Below are 19,064 nucleotides of genomic sequence, written 5' to 3'. Positions count from 1 at the left end.
CCAAAAACAAATCCATCTTAAAGGTTGCATCAGAACTCAGAGCTCACACAATATACTTGCCATAGCTCAATTTCCTGAACTATCATTTTTCTTAAAGAAAAAGATCTGCCCTGAGCCTGTGCCATGGCTCTTTACTTTCACATTGATCATGTTACTATATCTATCTGCAGAAGAGGATAAAGCAGTCATTTCTGAAAAATTGATTATTGAGCCCAGTAATGACTGCTATGTAAGGGCTATTAATTATATGAAATAAAGCCAGCTCTTAGTTGGTAACAATAATCTGAAGGCTGTTTGCTGGGTTACAGCCTGCCAAGTAGCCACTAGTCACCAGACTTCAAATGTTTATAGAAAGGTGGGTTTCTGTGAGACTTAAAAACAAAACAAAAAAGTAATTTTAAATGAGTCTTTTTATTAGTCAAAATATTTTTATACAACTGTCTGAACAAAAATTACACTGTTTTCCACAAAACGGCGAATAAATTTGAATTTGAACCACAGATGTACAGTGGTTAAGAGTCCAGACTTTAAAAAACTTTTTATAAAGGAAAATCACAACATGTACAAAAAGAGACAATAGGCCAGTGAACTCCCACATTCTCATCACCAAGCTTCAGCAAGTACCAGCTCGTGGCCAAGCCTGTCTCCCCTGCACCCTGCCCACCTTCCCCCAACCCACTCTGGATTATTTTCAAGTAAATCCCAGGCTTCATACAATTTCATTTATAACTATTTGAACACTTCAAAGGGCACAGACTTTGAGTCAGAGAGACCTGGCGTCAAATCCAGGCTCTACCAACCACTGGGTGTGTGACCCAATGCAAGTGAGTGAACTCCTTTGAGCCTGTCTTCTATCTGCGAAATGGGGACAGTAATCCCTGCCTCTCAGGATTACAGTATGGATGACATCAGATAAGGTATCTAAAGAACTGAGCCTCCTGCTGTCACACAGAAAGTGGTTAATGCGGCAGCTGTGGTTATTACAACCGTGCTAGCATATTAAGATGGGATGCTTTCTGACTCATTTCCAGTGAGGCCCACAAAGACAAAATAGATATCAGCATTCACGTATTTTAAAAAGAGATGCTCAACTTCCAGAGAGACTAACAGAAAACTGATGTGTGATCCCCTAGACCAACACTCATCTCCAGGAGTTGAAGAGTACAGAGGTCTAGAAAATTTCTTTGAATCAGTTGTTGGACTGCTGTGGGGTTTCTACCTCCCTCCACGGGGGAGGGGAGGAGGTGCTTTCCTGTCACCTTAAACCAAGAGAAAGGAGGTTTTAAGCAAGGCTCCTGGAGACTGTGGGGTACAAAGACTAGTGCCTGACCCCTATCTGAGGAAAGCCCCCATAGAGAAGCAGGAAGGAGCAGCCTATGGTGGCTGAGCGAGGGCCTGCTCTGGAAGCAGGCGGGACGTCCTGCAACAGGGAAGGGGCCCCCTCCCCACTGCTGGTTTCCCGACCTGAGGCAGGCCCAAGCTGGGGAAAGAAAGCTTTATTTTTTTAATCAAGTTCAAAAGGGACATTTTAAGTACTGAAATGAGACTCTTCTTATAATCTAAAGTGATAGAAAAAGTTACAGAATATTTATTATATATTACAGGATATGTGTGTGTGATATGACATTTACAGGATATATATTCCACCCAGAAACAACAAAAGAAAGAATGAGGTCGAGGAGAGAACTGGGAGAAAAAATTAAGTTGTTTCCCTTCGAGCCCAAGATGTCCAGCCCTTTCAATGTAATAGTTACACTATATGTTCAATAGTTGTACAATAGTACGGAAAAAGAGCAAGCAATGCCTTATAAAGATTAACGAAATGCAGATGTTAGCACAAACAGTAAATTGTACAAACAATGTATAATCAAATAGAATAAAGTCACTTCCAAATAGAATAAAGTTTCTGAAGACATATTAGAAAAGCTGTTCCCTTGATTCCTTTTTTCATTTATTTTCAATGAGTAACAGCAGCTAAGTGATGCTTCCACGAAGGATTCTTCCCACTCTTCCCAAAGAATGGAACAAGGAAGAGGAAGTGAAATTTACCGAAGAGACAGGAACAGAGGAAAAAAGGGGATGATCATGTGCCCCACAATTACTGATTCCGGGAGAGCACCGCCACGTGCAAGGCCCTGTGGTAAGCACTAAAATAGTACTTAAAGGACAAAGCAGGTTTTCTGCCCTTAAAGGAATTTGGGTTAGACGTATTGCAACAGTGAGAGAGAAGTGTACAGCCTTTGGAGGTAGGAAAGAGACGGGAGAAGGAATACAAAATTGAAAATAGCCAAAGGCCTGGTAAAGAATCCTAGTAAAGGCTACGATGAAGTCAGATAAAGAAAATTCATGGTTCTTTAAAGACTCCGATGTTAGTCAATCAGGTATAATGAAATATTCTGCAGATGCTGAAGCCTTCCTACCTTGGTTTTGGAAGCTCACTCATTTTGAATTATAAGTAGGCATGAATTCATTCTTGGAAAACATTAAATGCCAAACCAGAGCTATTCCCACTTAAATTATGGGGTGTCCAAACAATTCAGACTCTTCCATGGCAATAATGGCACCCCTGTGCCATCCACCTTACACACACAGGTTACAATCCCCATCCAGAGCTCGTCATGCCCACAGCTTATGGCGTGAATTCTAGACACTCCAGCTCTCTGCTCAGCACTAACTAGCCAAAAACCAAATTGGCCAAAGAACACACTGTGTGTGGTCAAAGAGGGTTCCGATTGGTTTTCAGCAGAGAGGTCTCCAGTGTGTTACCTCAGGTTTTCTGTTGCTATCACGACACAGCTGATAACACTACATTTGTCAGATTGATAATGATGAAAAGTTAAGTCTAAGTTTCAATTCTGACCTCCTAAAACTGTTTGAGTAATTGATTACAGTGTTAGTCCAGGCAATCAAATTTATTTTTGGTTATGCAATCACAGAACTGATTACTTTTCAAATAAAAATCTAGAGAACTAGATTACTTCCCAGAATAAACAGTAACAAGTAATACTGCGTATGTGCGTGCACTCGCACATGGGGGTTTGGCCACTTTTCCATCTGGAAGCCATGATGTAGCAGCATAATCGCAAACTGCATTCTCACTGTTTAAATCTATGAATAATGCACAGATAATCTAGCCTGACTTAAACAAGAAATTAATTGTGACATGTGACTCAAGTTCAACTATCAGTCATTTATAACACATTGATTTTTCAAGGTAATTTTTGCAATGCAAGAAATATCTTGGATGGAAAGAAGAAATAACATGCAAACAAATAAAGGAGCTTGTTTCCCACTGCTAAATTAAAGAAGACAGATTCCTTAAAGGTAGTAGCTCTGCTATCCTATAATCAGCAATCCTTCAATAGAAAATACAGCTGGTCTCAACCAACTGGATGTATAAAAAAGTATCTTTCATTTAACTATGATTCATTTTTACAATTACTGTCTACTTCAAAAGAATCTACTTCAAACAGGACTTTTTCCCCCAGGGTAAGAGGACTATAGGTTATAAAGAAGTCAAAGAGAAACCTAGCACACCTCTAGGAGGGAGAGAACACTAGAGACGTGATTCTTCCCTTTAAGCCAATGAAGTCACCTGGATGTAAAGGGAAGTAGAACTTCCTTTCTTTCCCATTCTTATCCAGAAGTCTGAAAACTAAGTCCCCAGAAACACTTTCATCTAAGGACAAAAGGATGACAAGGCTCCCCACGGATGACTATAAGAAATGACCATAAAGTATGGAAAGTGACTTTTAAATAAATGTCCCAGAACTGATACATACAAATGGACGTTGCCCCCTTCAAAGTCATTACCTTGGAAATTATATACTTAATCCAATGATGCTGTTAGAGGAACTTTGGAATTTGTTTCAGAGCTTAGAATTTTCCACATCCTTAAAACCAGCAAATATTTGTCTTTTCAGGTTGGATTCAGCAACAGTCAAAGGTCCTGAGAGCAGCTGCACTTTTCTTTGGAAAGCCTGTCCTGACCACCCAAGCCAAGGCTTCACGCCCCCAGTGATCTCTGTACTTGCCCCAGCAGAGCGCTTTGGCTCGATCTTGGAAGTGCTTACCTATTTATCATCTATCACCTTGGCAAAACTGCAAACTTCACAGGAGCAGGGAATTTACCTTATTTATTATTATACCCACAATCCTAGAATGGTGCCTAGAAATTTACAGGCATCCAAGAAATACTGAACGATGCAATCTACAATCGTATAAAACGGTTTGGAATACAGTGTGTACCTTCTCCATGTAGCCTCCCCACTCCTCTCAGAAAAGAGCAGCACACCTCTCTGCACGATTATGCAGCTCTAGAGAGGGACTGTGACTCTATATACCTGGGAGGAAAAGTGGTTGGATTGGATGATTTCCATTACTTATTTATGGTCAGAAAAAAAGCAGAAATCATGATTACATCCTCACAGACTCAAAACTTCTAACTTTTCACTCTTAAATCTGCAGGCACAACAATATCTTACCTAGTTGCAGTATCTTTACAGTGTCTCTGTGGGCCTTCATCACCAGCTTGAAATGGCGATAAAGTGGATAGCACAAAACCCTTCTTCCAAAAGACACCAGGATTTCATGAACATTAGTCCAAGTCTGTGAAGGAGCATTTAAATAAGTAATGATTTCCATATTACACAAACACAAGCACACAACTAAATATGAAACTGTTACCAATTAACAACTCTAAGTTTGGATCATCATGACGCCAAGTAGAAGAGAAATATCAAAGCATGAAATGAGGCTCTTTTTGTCCACCTTACAATAAAATATTTAATCATCATATTTGTAATTTCTCATACTTTATCAACATATCAGAGATGCTCCTTAAAAATCACATATGTAGCAGGAAAGTTTAAAAACTCTTTTAAGAATCACAAATATGAATCTAAAACACATGGCACTAACAAAATACAGATGCACATGAAAGACATTTCTAAATGATATATGTTTCATGTTTTCGTCTTTGGGGACCATTCAAGACAGTGTCGATGAAAGATGTAGAACTCTTTAGTGAAGCGTGTTTCCAGTCTCCCTCTTCCTTTTTTTTTTTTTCTTTTGCTTTGGGAAAGAGTGATATATGGTATTCAGTAATTTGCTTTCACTTATCAAAGAGAAAACTAATGATTTCTGGAAAACAAGTGTTTTATCTTGAATAGCACTGCAAACTGATAGCATTGCCAATTTAATACTTACTCAAAACACCAGACAAAGGCGATTTTCTACAGAATTGTTTAATTGGGTTTTGATAAAAAACAGTAACCCACATATAAAACCTAAAATATAAAATTAAAACTAAAGGAGCAGCATCATTTCCATGTATATTAATCCTTAATGAATGAGAGATCTAAGAATATTGACTATCTGACAAAAATAGTGTATAGCTAAAAAGAACTAGGAACTTTTACAAAAACTAAATACTCATAAAAATTTGACATACCTATTAATAAGGCTGGTCATTCTAAGATATCTCAAAAACAACAAAAACTTGAAAATAAAACCATAAATAGGTCAGTTTATTCATGTTGATTTTAATAACTGAACTACGAAATTATCTAGTCACCAAGTACTTTGTTTTCAACATTAGTACCTAACGCAATTATTACAAAAACCAGTTTCTCCATTACATGCTGATCGTGGCACTATGTAGACCCCAAATGAAGTCTAGAGAGAAGTGCTTTTCCATCTTTAATATGCATACGAATCCCTGGACATCTTGCTACAGATTCTGATTCAGTGGGTCTGGACTGAGGTTCTATCTTTCTAACAAGCTCCCAGCCAAGGATGCTGGTCAAGCTGTTGGTTCATGGACCATTCTTGGAGCAGCAAGATTCTCTGATAAACTTGTGTTTCACTTCCTGTTAACATCTAATCTATTATTGGGAAAAGTGATGCCATAAAACAATCTTACTTTTACAACTTAAAATGTACTGTATTTAGGATTCAGACTAAAAAAAAATCTAGCTGCCTTAATTGATGATGCAATTATCAGTCGTTTAAATCAACACTTTTTTTAAAGCTTCTACTTTTAATTACTGTTTTGATACACAAGAGCTTGTTTGAAACTAGGAAATTTGCAGATACCATTCTTGGATAATTTTGGTAAGACCTACACAACTATTTTCTAGAAAATATATAAAAACAATCATTACTAAAATAGAAGAGTTGTCTAACCATACTCATTGTAGGACCTAGGATAAATTATTTAAGCTATCTAAGTTTCCTCATCTGTAAAATACCAATAATACTTATCTCACGGACTTACTGAAAGGAACAGTTGAGAGAATACCTATAAAACGCTTACCACAGTCCCTGGTGGTGAGTGTGTGGCAGCCAGTGGTAGGTAGTATCACCTACATTTGCTCCCCACCTTTGAGCTCTGGACCTCAATATATGCCAACTTACAAACATGCCTCAAACTCCACCCCACATCCTCCCCCAACAAACCATGTCCCCATTCTTTCTCCAAAGCATGTTCTCACTCGTCCAACTTCCAAAATACCCTCCCTGGCTTTGTTAGTATACCATGATGAGAGTAAGAGTAACAAATGGAATCAGAATTTTATTAAAAAGATGGGGGGGAAAACCTTGTATGATAAAGCTTCCACTTCTAAAAAGCCAAGGAATTGCTTGAATTACCCAAAATAAACTAATGACAACAGAAAAATAACTTTCTGAACAAACAAACAAAATCTAAACAATTGCAACTGAAAATCATACCTCAAACCAGCACAGTGTGGGACTCAGTTTTCTGATATTCCATGCAGATTCAACCTTTATTTGTTTTGGAGAAAAGTGTACTGTCACATTAGAGGCAAAGTCATTCAAAAACAAAGCAAATATATGCATTTATTCACCTAGTATCTGAGCAGTATGACATATATAAGAACTAAGAAGTGTCTATGACTGTAGAAAAATCACTGCTTCACTGGTGCAGAGGCTATCAAAGGCAGGTTTCTGTCTCCTTTCTTTGGGATTTTAGAAAGTAAAGCTTTTCCACCGATAAGAATACCAGAGCACAAGAGCAAATAAGCAGGGACTTTGAAACTAAAAATTAAAGCAAAGCAATGCTTGCTCAATTTCTGTCCTTCTCAACTAAGTTACAAGCCTTCCAAACATTCTATAAATAATCTACCAAAGGACTCAAAGATAATGTTGAAATGCTGTCTCTGGCACTTAAAAAGCTGCTCAAGAATTTGGCCTTTCAGAGAATGCTTGTGAAAATAAATACATTCTAGAGAAGGTCTTGAAGTTGCAAGACTTCATGACTTCAAATATGTGAATGCAGGAATCAAAAATGGTAAATTTTATCAAGCATAACTAAACACTCTCACTCATCTTCTCAAGCAATAATATAAAGCACTTTGTTGTCAAAGAAAACATTTTCCCCAATTATATTATCCTTAAAAGATGAGTGGAAACACAAATGATTTCCAGTTATATTATGCCCTTGATACATTCATTAATATTCATTTCAGAGTCAAATGCAAATCTCAAGAGTCACCTTTGAAATTTTCAGAATCATAACAACAAAAAACTTGGCACATATCAAATTCTAATCCTAATACTATGCTAATGCTATGATGATGAGTGAGAAAAGCAGATTAAATACTAGCATACATTAGGACCAATGTAAATACACATACATACATACATGTGCACAACGAAAGAAGACTAGAAGGCATACATCACCTTGTAACGGTGGCTACTTCTGATGATTGAGATTATAGGAAATTTTAATTATTTTCTTCATGTGTGTATTTTCCTTTACAATGCTATGAATTATTTGTGTAATTGAAAAAAAGGAAAGCACATGCTCAGCTCAAAAACAACCCCCTGAGCAAGGACAATTATAAACAGCTTGCAGGGGCACAGTAACTGGAAAAATTTTCTTTTGGTTTTCCAGCCTTTTCTCTACATATGATCAGTGATGTAGGTGAGAAAGAAGTTTAGTTCTTCATTTACAAAATCAAATGTGGTTTAAGAAGATAGAATAAAGTCTATATTATTAAAAAAAATCGTTTAAGAAATAATGTACTTTACAAAAGGACTTTTACAATACAATTTCATTATGCAGCAAAAAAGATATGCTTCCAGTTTTTAAAAATCAATTTATATACAATTTTTCAGAAGTACACATACTACATAAATTGGGGGATACCTGCAGATAAATGCTAAGATTCCTTTTTTTGTGAAATACTATGTCTTGCATCTCCTAATTGACAGCTCAGAGAAAGAATATAAATGGGTACGGTACAGTTCACCCCTTGCCAATGCCAAGCGTCACGTGGCAATAGTTCTTATTTGGTCAATTCATCTCCTGAAAGAGACGAGAGTTAGGATATCCTTTCCTCTACTCCGAAGCTTTATTTCCCCGCTCTGCTATTTGGTAGAGCCGAATGCCAAGAGAGAACACAAAAAGACCAAGTGAGCATTATGCTTTCATGCTGGTACTCACCACCAACACACAGTGCTCCTCTGCCCAGAGCATCCCCTAAATCACTCATCACAACTGGAGGCTGATGCCTTAATACAGTCTACTTAGTACAGTTGTCAAGGCCAACGGGCACAGACACATGAGCACTCACATTCTTCTCTCCTTCCGTGACGCGAGTTTCGTAGCAATACGCCAGCAGGATATCAATCAAACTGTAGTACACTTGACGATGGGCTCTCTTGTCCAGCAGGTAAGATTTATTGACAAACTTTCGCAGCTGATATTTCTCTTCCTCAGAAAAAGACACTGGAAGAAAATGCATTCAAAAATTAGATGTTCCGTTCAGTTTTCTAAAACCCTCAACGTGGAAGATTTCTCAAAATTAGAACTTTAATTACAGAAACTGAAATAAAAGTTATTTAACTCTGGATATAGAAACAAATTTTTAGCTAGGCTTCACAGTTTTATTGAGGGCTATGCATTTGCTCAAACCCCAGTAGGACTAAATAAAGGAGAAATGTCTAGACAATATCTATGCCTTATTTCCACACCCCCCTCCCCATTTGTTTGCAACACTGTTCTGTATTCAACGGATCTAATGCCAGAGTTATTGACTTTAAAATTAAGATAACACATTTTGACAACAGAAAACATATAACAGCTAAATAAAACACTCTATATTCATTATCCATTTTGAAAGTATATACAAAGAAATGGAAATATTCTCATATGTTAATCAATTTTAAAGGTACAGTATTTATTATTCCTTACACATAGAAACAAAGTTTTACATAAATAGACAAATGTGACTATATCACACATATTAGACTTGTGGGGAGAAGATGTTTCTTTTCAACAGTCTATTTTTCCTTTTCTTCTTTTCCTTGGCACCGTCTCTCCATCTTCAGTAATAGTCTCCCCCACATTAACAATCTAGTATATATATCTTTCATGTTTTTCTCTACAACCATGTAAACACGTACAGACACGCAAACATATAGACAAGGGAGCTTACACCTTTTCACCCGCAAAGAATTACATCATTTTTCTCCATCTAGCCTGTCTCACTCAACAATATTCTGGCAAATCTCTCCACATCCGTTGGCACTAGCTAATTTTTGTAAAGGAGCAGAATATTCCATGGTGTGCCATGCTCTATCCAATCACTCCCCCTACTGATGGGCATACACTTTGCTTCCAGTTTTCTGCCACAGCTAATAACACTGAAATAAACGTCGCTGTCATATGTCCTGGGATACTGGATCTTCTGTTTCCATAAAATAGATTCCCACAAGCACATTTACTGGGTCAAAAAGTAGATCTATTCTTAAAAGATACTTTATTTAAAGGCTGTAACTCTCCTTTCCAACGGTCATGGATGGAAGCTCCCTTTCCTACACATCTCTCTCACACCCTTCCTGCAATAAATGTAATAGCTTTCTTTAACAGTTTCCAGTTTAATGGATATCAAGTGAGTATGGTAGGAAGAATCCTAAATGACCCCACTGAGTCACATCATGTGAGTGTGGGCAGAACCTGACTTGCTTCTATCCAGAAGAATGTGACAAAGGTGATGGGACAGTCACTGTCATGATTATGCTTCACTATTAGCAGACTGGAGCCAGAGACTGGCCTGCTGGTTTTTGAATAAAGAAGATGCCATGCCATGAGACGGCTGTGTTGCAGGGAACTCTGGGGGCCTCTGAGATCTGAGAGTGGCCCCCAGCCGACAGCAAGCCTCTGGGGACTCAGTTCTACAGCCACAGGAACGGAATTCTGCCAAGCATCACGTGAGCTTGGAAGAGGACCCTGAGAACATAGCTGCCAACATCTACTAAAAGAAAAAAAAAAAAAAAGATGGTCATATTTGTCTACAGCCTTGCCAAGACCCTGAGCAGAGGATTCAACTAAGCCATGCCTGACTCCTGACCCATGGAAAACGGAGGCAAACCAGAAGTCCATTTCTAATTGGTGGCAACTTGTTATGCAGCAAGAGAAAACTAATACACTGACATACTATTGTGACTTCAGATAGTGTTTCTCTAACTGCCAAACTCTGAGCATTATTTCATAGGTCGATTGGCAATTTGGCTTTGCTCTCCTGTGAATTATGCATTTGAATGTGTTTTACCCAATTTTTTCCACTGGATGGCTTGTCTTGTCAAATTAAGAACTCACCGTCTATCATAGACATGAACCCTAGTCACGTCTCCAAATCTACAGCATATCTATTGACTTCGTTTATGGAATCTTTGGCCATTAAATTATTTTTTGTGTAGCCAAATACGTCCATCTCTTTTTAACTTTTTTTAACAGATTCTAGACTTACAGCCTTCAAAAGGTTTCCCCAACCCCCGAGGTGTACATGAAGTCTCTCAGCTTTGCTTTAAGAGGTAGTTTCCTTTTAAAAATTTAAGTCTTTATTCCATCTGGAAGTTACTTTTTCACGTTTTAAGATTTCAGTTAATCCCACATGAAGAGTTAATTGTGCCAGCACAGTTTGTTCAGTAATCCCTCTTTCCCACTGGATTGAACCACCAACTTTGTCAAATAGATCTATTACTTTTCTTGCTAAAAATTACTTCAAAGGCTTTTCAGTTTTTGTCGCTTGCAAAATTTCTTTTCCCATTTCCATTCTTAAATGCTTCTTGATAGAAGAGAAAAAGCTATTTCTTTTTACATTTCACCCACCTTATCAAATATTGGCTACCCAGACTGGAAAAAAGCAAACTAAGAGGTAAAGGGACTCATTTGTACAGTGGCGGATGGAAACTAGACTTTTGGTGGTGAACAGGATGCAGTCTATACAGAAGCCGAAATATGATGATGTACACCTGAAATTTACACAGTGTTATAAACCGATGTGACCTCAATAAAATAATAAAAAGTTTTAAAAAAGTAAACTAAAATACTTAATAAATGCTAATGATTAAAAAAAATTATGTCTACATTGATAAGGCAAGTAAGGATGAGATTGTGGTTACTTTTAAGTTTCCTTTGATGCCTACAATTTAGGCAAGCTATCACAAAGTATCTATCTTCTCACATTAACAAAACATGAGCATTATCAGTTCCTTCTTACTCTACATACGAAGTAAAATACATCTTGTCTTACAGCAAGATTTACAGAAAGGGTAACATAACAACTAATAACATAGATGTGCTCAGCTCCTAGTTATTAAGTAAAACATGGCCTACCACTTGTCTCAGAGCAATTATTTAAAAACTTGAACATCTAGGGGGCTGGCCCCGTGGCCGAGCGGTTAAGTTCGCGCGCTCCGCTGCAGGCGGCCCAGTGTTTCGTTGGTTCGAATCCTGGGCACGGACATGACACTGCTCATCAAACCACACTGAGGAAGCGTCCCACATGCCACAACTAGAAGGACCCACAACAAAGAATATACAACTGTGTACTGGGGGGCTTTGGGGAGAAAAAGGAAAAAATAAAATCTTTAAAAAAAAAAAAAAAACTTGAACATCTAGATACACCGTCACCTCTAAATAAAAGTGTTATCAATCTCTTACCTTGCACAGTCATCCTTAATTTCCCTTCTATGCCCTATCACACAATCACTTGCAAATTCACTTAAAAAGGTTTTAAACCCAGTAAAGAGGAGCATCCAGCTTCTCGTTCTGGTGCTTCATATCAAAGTAATGTCGAAATAACTTTAAAGTCTTTTTCTCCAGGTTTTAGAATTGTCCATTATATTTAGGTAAAGACAGGCTAAACTGCTGTTAACAAAGAGACCCCAAAATTCAGTAGGCTAAATATGACGAAAGTTTTTCTCTCACGCTACCAACCTGAGTGAATGATCCAGGACTAAGGGGGCATCAGCCTCTCTATCATATAACTTCCATCTACTGGTCCAAGACAGCTGTTCCAGGTTTTTACCATTTTCTAACCAATGGGAAAGCAGAATAAGAAGAGGATGGCAAGCACCTTCTTTCTAAAGACTTGATCCAGAAAGTGCACACAGCACTTTCGCTGACTTCCCATCAGCCAGGACTCAGTCACATGACCACACTCAATGACAAGGAAGGAAAAGAAATGTAGTCCTTAGCTAGTGGTTATGTGCCCAGCTCTAACTCAGGAAGCCTCTTAGGGAAGAGGGGCTAAGAAAAGACACTTGGCTGTCTCTGACACCCTTCGGAGACCAAAAATTATTAAACTGCCTTATTAATATTTCCAGACATCCTCTTGATAGCTAGCTACCCAGTCCCTTTCTGTTTCTGCTCAACAAGACTGCCCTTCTGCTCATCACGACTGGACATCAGGTGAAGCACTCTTTAAAGACTGACATTTAAAAACAAAATAAGACAGACAAACTAGCTGTTGACTGTTTCATTAAAGGGCTCATATGAAGATCCCTTACTTTAAACAGGAGCTCTCAGTCCACATAAAGTGATCTGATCTAAGGAAACTAAGAAGGAACGTACTCACTGTATGAAGAAAGTATTCCTGAAAAAGTATTTTAAGACCCCTAGTATTTAGCAAGAAGGTTTGAGATAGTATTCCCTCAGGTATAGTTTTTGAGACATTCATTAATTTAGCTAACAGGAAAAGGCCAGGTGTTCACGATGATATTATCTCACTAGAGAAAAACGTTTACGTCCTAGATGACTAATAAAGACCCCTGCTTTCACATAATTCTGAATCACCAGGTAAGCGTGCTCACAACCGTTTAGCAACACATCAACGCATCTACATGTTTATGCCTTCATTCTTAAGTAATCGCACCTGTATCTGTTTGATGATTTGTAACGGCTGACCTGGGAACTGTCGGTTCTGACGTTACACTACCACAGTGTGTGCTTCCACATAGCAGAGGTCACTTTCCACGACTGTGTGCGTAGAAAAAGCCTACTTGAAGACACTCCTCTGAATTCTTAGATGCTAGGTGCCCCTAGCCTTTCCTTAAAACACCACCGCCTTTTTCTGAGTGTTTTTACATTTCCATTTTGCCTAAGCAGTTCATTAATAATACACAGACGTCTTTAAGTTCAGAAATTCCAGCAAAGAAACCAGAGATGATAAATAACAATAACAACAAACCAGGAAATCACTAGAGAAAACAAAAGTCTGAGCTCCCAAAGGCCTTTTTTATTAGAGCTATAAATCATATCACGCCAAGGGGAACTGGGGAGGTTTGCGCACAATCAGGTCTGCCTGAGCGGCAGCACTGGAAATAACTACAGACGCAGTGCCAACAATACTTGGATGATTGCCACCACGAGTAACATTTGTCAAGCGTTTGTATGACTTAGCTATACTACAAAGCAGCTTTGCTATACAGTTCACAACATTTTGGTTAATTATACTTCTATAAATAATCTGCAGTCAGACAAAAGCCAGCTGAAAGCTCGATTGGTTTGGGGAAGAAACTGGTGCCCTAGCATCAAAGCAAATGGCCCACGACCACCTCCCAACATGAAAAACCCCATTAATAAGTTTAAGGCCTGCAAAGGGGCTCCCATCAAAAGGGAAAGCGACCTCTGCACTTCACTTAGAACATTTTCTGGTTTTCTCACTTTTAAGTCTTCCCTTCTGTCTACATCCCGCTCCCAAACGTCCTCGTCTTCTGTGGGTCAACAATTAAATCATCCATGATCTGTCTCCTCTCAGAGGAATACAAATCTGTCCATTACACTTTCTGGAAACAGATCAAGGAAACCAGAAGAAAATGTGCTGCATTCAGACCCTCGGCCTAAATGGGTATCCCTGCGGTGCTACAACCTTCAAAGCTGACACTGACAGTGAGCTCTACAGACACTGAAGAGCTCACTGATGCCAAACAGGATGTCCCTGCGAGGAAGTTCATTGACTACAAATGTTATGTGGTGTCATAACAAGCAATCATGTGCCAAGATTCCTGGGCTGAGATTAACCACTGAAAGACAACATGGGAAATGTGGCAAGTCCATCCTCACGAAACCAGAGCTCAGTGGGAGCACAGCATTTAACACTTCCATTTACAAGCCCTTGGGGAGGAGGATCCGGATCACTACAAAACTGAAGATGTTCATAAAAGTCTCCGTGTTGTAACTCAGGGCTACGATGAAAATAACAAGAATCATAACCAAGACAAAGACAGAGAGCAAAGTTTGCCACTTAAGCTTATCTGGAACTGAGAACAATCCAGCTTAATATTTTATGAGGAGGATGAACCAAAGGTGCCCCCTCACCTGCACTGTCACATCTGCCTGGCAGTGCCTGATGAGGGAGCATTAAAGAGGCAACATCCCCCTCCCATGACACAGGGAGGAAGAAGGCATGGGAGGCAAAAAACAGAGAGGAAGAGGGAAAACCACAGCGGCAGCACGCTCCTTGAGTAGGCCGAGATCTTTAAGGTTGATTCTTTTCTCTCATATTTTATCCTGGGCCCAGACACTTCAACTTATTCCTCCAATGCTGAGTGTCTCACATATTTGAACAAAAAGAAAATGAAACATTTCATTAACAGAGAACTTCCCCTTAAAGCCTTGTAAATGTAAAATTGTAACTTCACAGAGAAGCCATTCAATTCCTGGCTCTCCTGCCACTAATTTCACTCTATAACAATAATTCCCAACGTTAACAATATGCTAAGGATTTTAAGGACATCATCTCATTCAATCCTCATGACAACTCTTCGAGGTACGTATAGGATTTCCACGGCAACCCAGAGAAGGTGGAAGATCACACAGCTAGCCTGCAGGGGAGCAAGGTGTTAAACCCCGAGCCCCACATTTACCTTATCTCCTATACTTAACCCTACACTTGGCGCATTTAGAAGAGAGACTTTCTGCACAATACGGAACTCAAGTTCTGCTACCTTAGATCATACGTCCTTGCTATTTTTAGAGATGATTTTTAGAATGAGTCACCATACTAGCTCCGTAGACTATGATTGTTCCTGAAGCGCCAGTCTGGATATATGCCACGGACCAGATGAAGGCGAAGGGTCAGGAATGCCAGTGGTTAAAGGGAAGAACTAGTTAATCTTCTGTTAAAATTATACATAGATTACTAACTCAAATCATGGCTCCCACAGAAAACAGGACCTAGAACAAGCTACAACTGATCAAACTAGAGCAAGCTAGAATTTAAATCAAAGGTAACGCCTTCTCCTGATTTTTAGGGCAACTAGCTCACCCTTGTGGACAGAAAACTCAACTACGCAACCACCAATTTCCTCCCACACCACCTCACTAAAACACTGCACTAAACCTGGGGAAACAGATTCCAACCAGTAGACAGCCTTGACGAGTGAAGTCTGAGCAAGCCTTCTCAGCAGAAGTACATGGCATATACAGACGACTGTCTAAATTGTATTAACCATCCTAAACCTGAAAATTTGTCTGAATAATGCGGGAAGTCTCTGAAAGACCCTTAAACTTAAATCAAATACAAACCCAAGGATTTGTTGAAAACAATGTAACAAGAGTCACTATTTATAAACAAGTTTCTGTTGTGCAAGTACAGTCAATTCAAAAAGATTACAGTAGCAATTTTTGAATCTGGTAGAAACCACCAAAACTCTAACAAAACCTAACTACAAAAATATTTACTGCAGGGGCCGGCCCCATGGCCGAGTGGTTAAGTTTGCGTGCTGCTTCGGCGGCCCAGGGTTTCGCTGGTTCAGATCCTGCGTGCGGACATGGCACCACTCATCAGGTCATGTTGAGGTGGTGTCCCACATGCCACAACTAGAAGGACCCACAACTAAAATATACAACTATGTACTGGGGTGATTTGGGGATAAAAACCAATTAAAAACAAAAAAAGATTGGCAACAGATGTTAGCTCAGGTGCCAATCTTTAAAAATATATATATATATTTACTGCAATATTTATTCTATAAATATTTATTGAGTACCTATTATATAACAGGCACTATGCTAGATACTGGAAAGAGAGCAAATAACAAGCTATTGCATTGCTATGCAGAGAATCAAAACACTGTGATGCAACAGAGACTTACAGCTACTTGAGAGTGAGTGATCAGAGAAGGCCACTGCAGAAAACTATAAACAACCCAAATGTCCATCAGTAGTGAACAGCCAAAACATTCATCAATCATGATACAAATACACAAGAGAATACTAAGCTGGCATTCACATAGAACCGCAAGTGCTGATATGGAAGATGTACAACATATACTACAATCAAGAGAAAGCAAGGTAAGAAGAGAGTGTATTTATGAGTCTATGTGTATAAATTTCTTAAAGCAAATATTTAGATGTGAGTATATGCATTAAAAATACTCCAAAATTGGGGGCCAGCCCCGTGGTGTAGTGGTTAAGTTCAGTGTGCTCCACTTTGGCAGCCTGGGTTCACAGGTTCAGATCTCGGGCATGGACCCACACCACTTGTCAGCCATGCTGCGGTGGCAACCCACATACAAAGTGAGGAAGATGGAAGATGGACACAGATAGCTGAGGACTAGTCTTCCTCAAACAAAAAAAGAGAAAGACTGGCAACAGATGTTAGCTCAGAGTGAATCTTCCTCAGCAGAAAAAAAAAATACCCCAAAATTGTTAACAGTGATTACTTTCAGGAAGAGGACTTTGGGAGGTCCTACATTCCGTTTAATGTATGTAGGTGTATGCAGGTGTGCACGCGCACATATACGCTTTCATTTTAACACTAAAATTTTATTTTTAATATATAAATAAAAGCCAAATCAATGCGACAGAAAACATGGGCCTTCTATTTTTGATCTATCTGAAACTGTTATAACTCTAATTTACAGACTTACTATAACAACCTCCAACTTAGAGAAGGTGGTAATAAAACGACCATCTAAAGAAAGGACTCTGTGGATAACATTTGGCCTAATGTTAAACATGATACAGCCATCTCCCGGGGCTCCTAAAACCCCCCAGCTCGGCTTTCATTGGTAAAAATTGGTCCACCTGCTCTCTGTAAGGTACAGATAATGAGGATAACTATTCCTACTTAAAAGCACTTGTGAAAAAATTGGGGCAGGCATATCAAATTCATTCAACAAAGGGAATGAAAACTGGGTCTTTTTTCCCACCATTACTAATACTCAAATGCCCTGACCACAGAGGAATATTCAGATCCCTCAAACAGATTATTCAACAACTAAAAATGTCCTGTGTGTTAATGTCCCTAAATTTACTTAAATAAAAATTTTAAAAGGACCCCAATGATTCAAAAGAAAAACACACTTCAAAAGAATTATCCAAGAAAAATAAGTCTAATTATTGAGCAGCATTTTCCAGTCCAGGGTGAAGGCCCCATTTCGAAAATCAGCAAACCAGAATAAGATCTGCACTCTACTAGTCAATTACAATTGTGTGCTTAATAACAGGGAAGGTGGTAAACAAATGAGCCTAATTTTGAGGTTCTTACCTAACGCAGCATGATTTTCTTGCTCCTGACTCTTTCCCAAAGAGGCTGTCATTTTTGAATAGATATCAGTCCACCAAGGATTATACTTCAAAACCTGTTCAACTGCCTCATCTTCAAAAAAGTCAGCACTGGAAAAAAAAAAAAAAATGTTGAATGGGCTTGTTACATAGAATTGGGCTGGTTTTCATTTTTTAAAATCTTAACTCATCACACTTGCACTAGAAATATAGATTGTTAATTCAAAGCATGTTTCAAGGAAAGACTGAGCACTATATTTACTTTTTTTGTGGTTACTAATCCCCATAAAACAAAAAGTGAGCATCTGACTAAAGGGATGTGACGTTTCCGACCTCTTTAGACAGAAGGTACGGAGAAGACCCGTTCCACCACGAAGTCCCCTCCTTGTGCTGAGTGGTGAGGGATGAAGCAAATCTGGACACACACAGACTAAGCCTAGCACTTGTGCTAGGTTTCTAAGTACCACAGATTTTGGTAAGGTTACAATAAAGGAAAGAATCTTTTAACTCTAGGAAAGAAAAATAAACACACAAATAGGAAATTCGGGATACTGCATATCCACAAAGAAGCTCCACACACACATCCATCACTTTTGAGCATATGCACTCATCTTCTTCCAAGATGCATTTTATTTAGCTACGCTAATCTTAATAGTTCCTTCATTTAAAACTACTGAAAAAAGATAAAAGCAACCTTTGTCGAGAACAGAAAACTAATTTTCCTGTACTTTACTTTCTCAGTTTTAACTTGAAAAGTAACTGTTACACTCAAAGTATACTCTGGAGGACACTCATTCAGAAATTAGAGGACACATTCAGAAAGTATGCTATCTTGCGCTCAAAGTTGGAAATCGCTATTCTTGGGAAAAGAATGACAAAACGTCTAACTCATGATGACAAATTCATTCATATTTCAGTTAATTAGAAACTCAAGGAATTGGTTGTTTTGATAAGTTGGATTTTCTAGCTGATAGTTTTATGACCTCAAATACTTCTTTCTTTCAACAGAGATACTCAAGTCTTCTTAAAATTAGAAGTATCACTGATAACTTAGTGATGCTTTGTGTGTGCCAAGCACAACACTAAATGCTTTTTGTCCATTATTTCCTTGAATCCGCACACCATCCCCATGGGCAGGGGCTACTATTTACACTCCCACTTTACACGGGAGTGGAATAGGGTGGAAACTGAAGGTTGGAAAAGTTGTAAATGATGGCCAAGGTCAAAGAACCAGTAAGAA

General features: G+C 38.7%; 1 protein-coding gene across 3 annotated transcripts in view; it reads right to left on the bottom strand.

The window, feature by feature from the left end:
• The window catches only part of SHQ1 (SHQ1, H/ACA ribonucleoprotein assembly factor), a 96,152-nt gene that overhangs the window by 56,801 nt on the left and 20,287 nt on the right, over positions 1 to 19,064 (bottom strand). For all 3 annotated transcript variants that reach the window (XM_070492615.1, XM_070492617.1, XM_070492616.1), the window contains 4 exons: positions 17,808 to 17,935; positions 8,601 to 8,755; positions 6,733 to 6,786; positions 4,485 to 4,608 (listed from right to left, as the gene is read on the bottom strand). In XM_070492615.1, coding sequence (XP_070348716.1) covers positions 4,485 to 4,608; positions 6,733 to 6,786; positions 8,601 to 8,755; positions 17,808 to 17,935 — 461 coding nt within the window. The remainder of the gene's footprint in view (positions 1 to 4,484; positions 4,609 to 6,732; positions 6,787 to 8,600; positions 8,756 to 17,807; positions 17,936 to 19,064) is intronic.

Source organism: Equus asinus, chromosome 21 (assembly GCF_041296235.1).
Source record: "Equus asinus isolate D_3611 breed Donkey chromosome 21, EquAss-T2T_v2, whole genome shotgun sequence".
NCBI lineage: Eukaryota > Metazoa > Chordata > Mammalia > Perissodactyla > Equidae > Equus > Equus asinus.
Note: the sequence above shows the minus strand (reverse complement) of the source record. Positions and strands in the feature narration are given on the sequence as shown.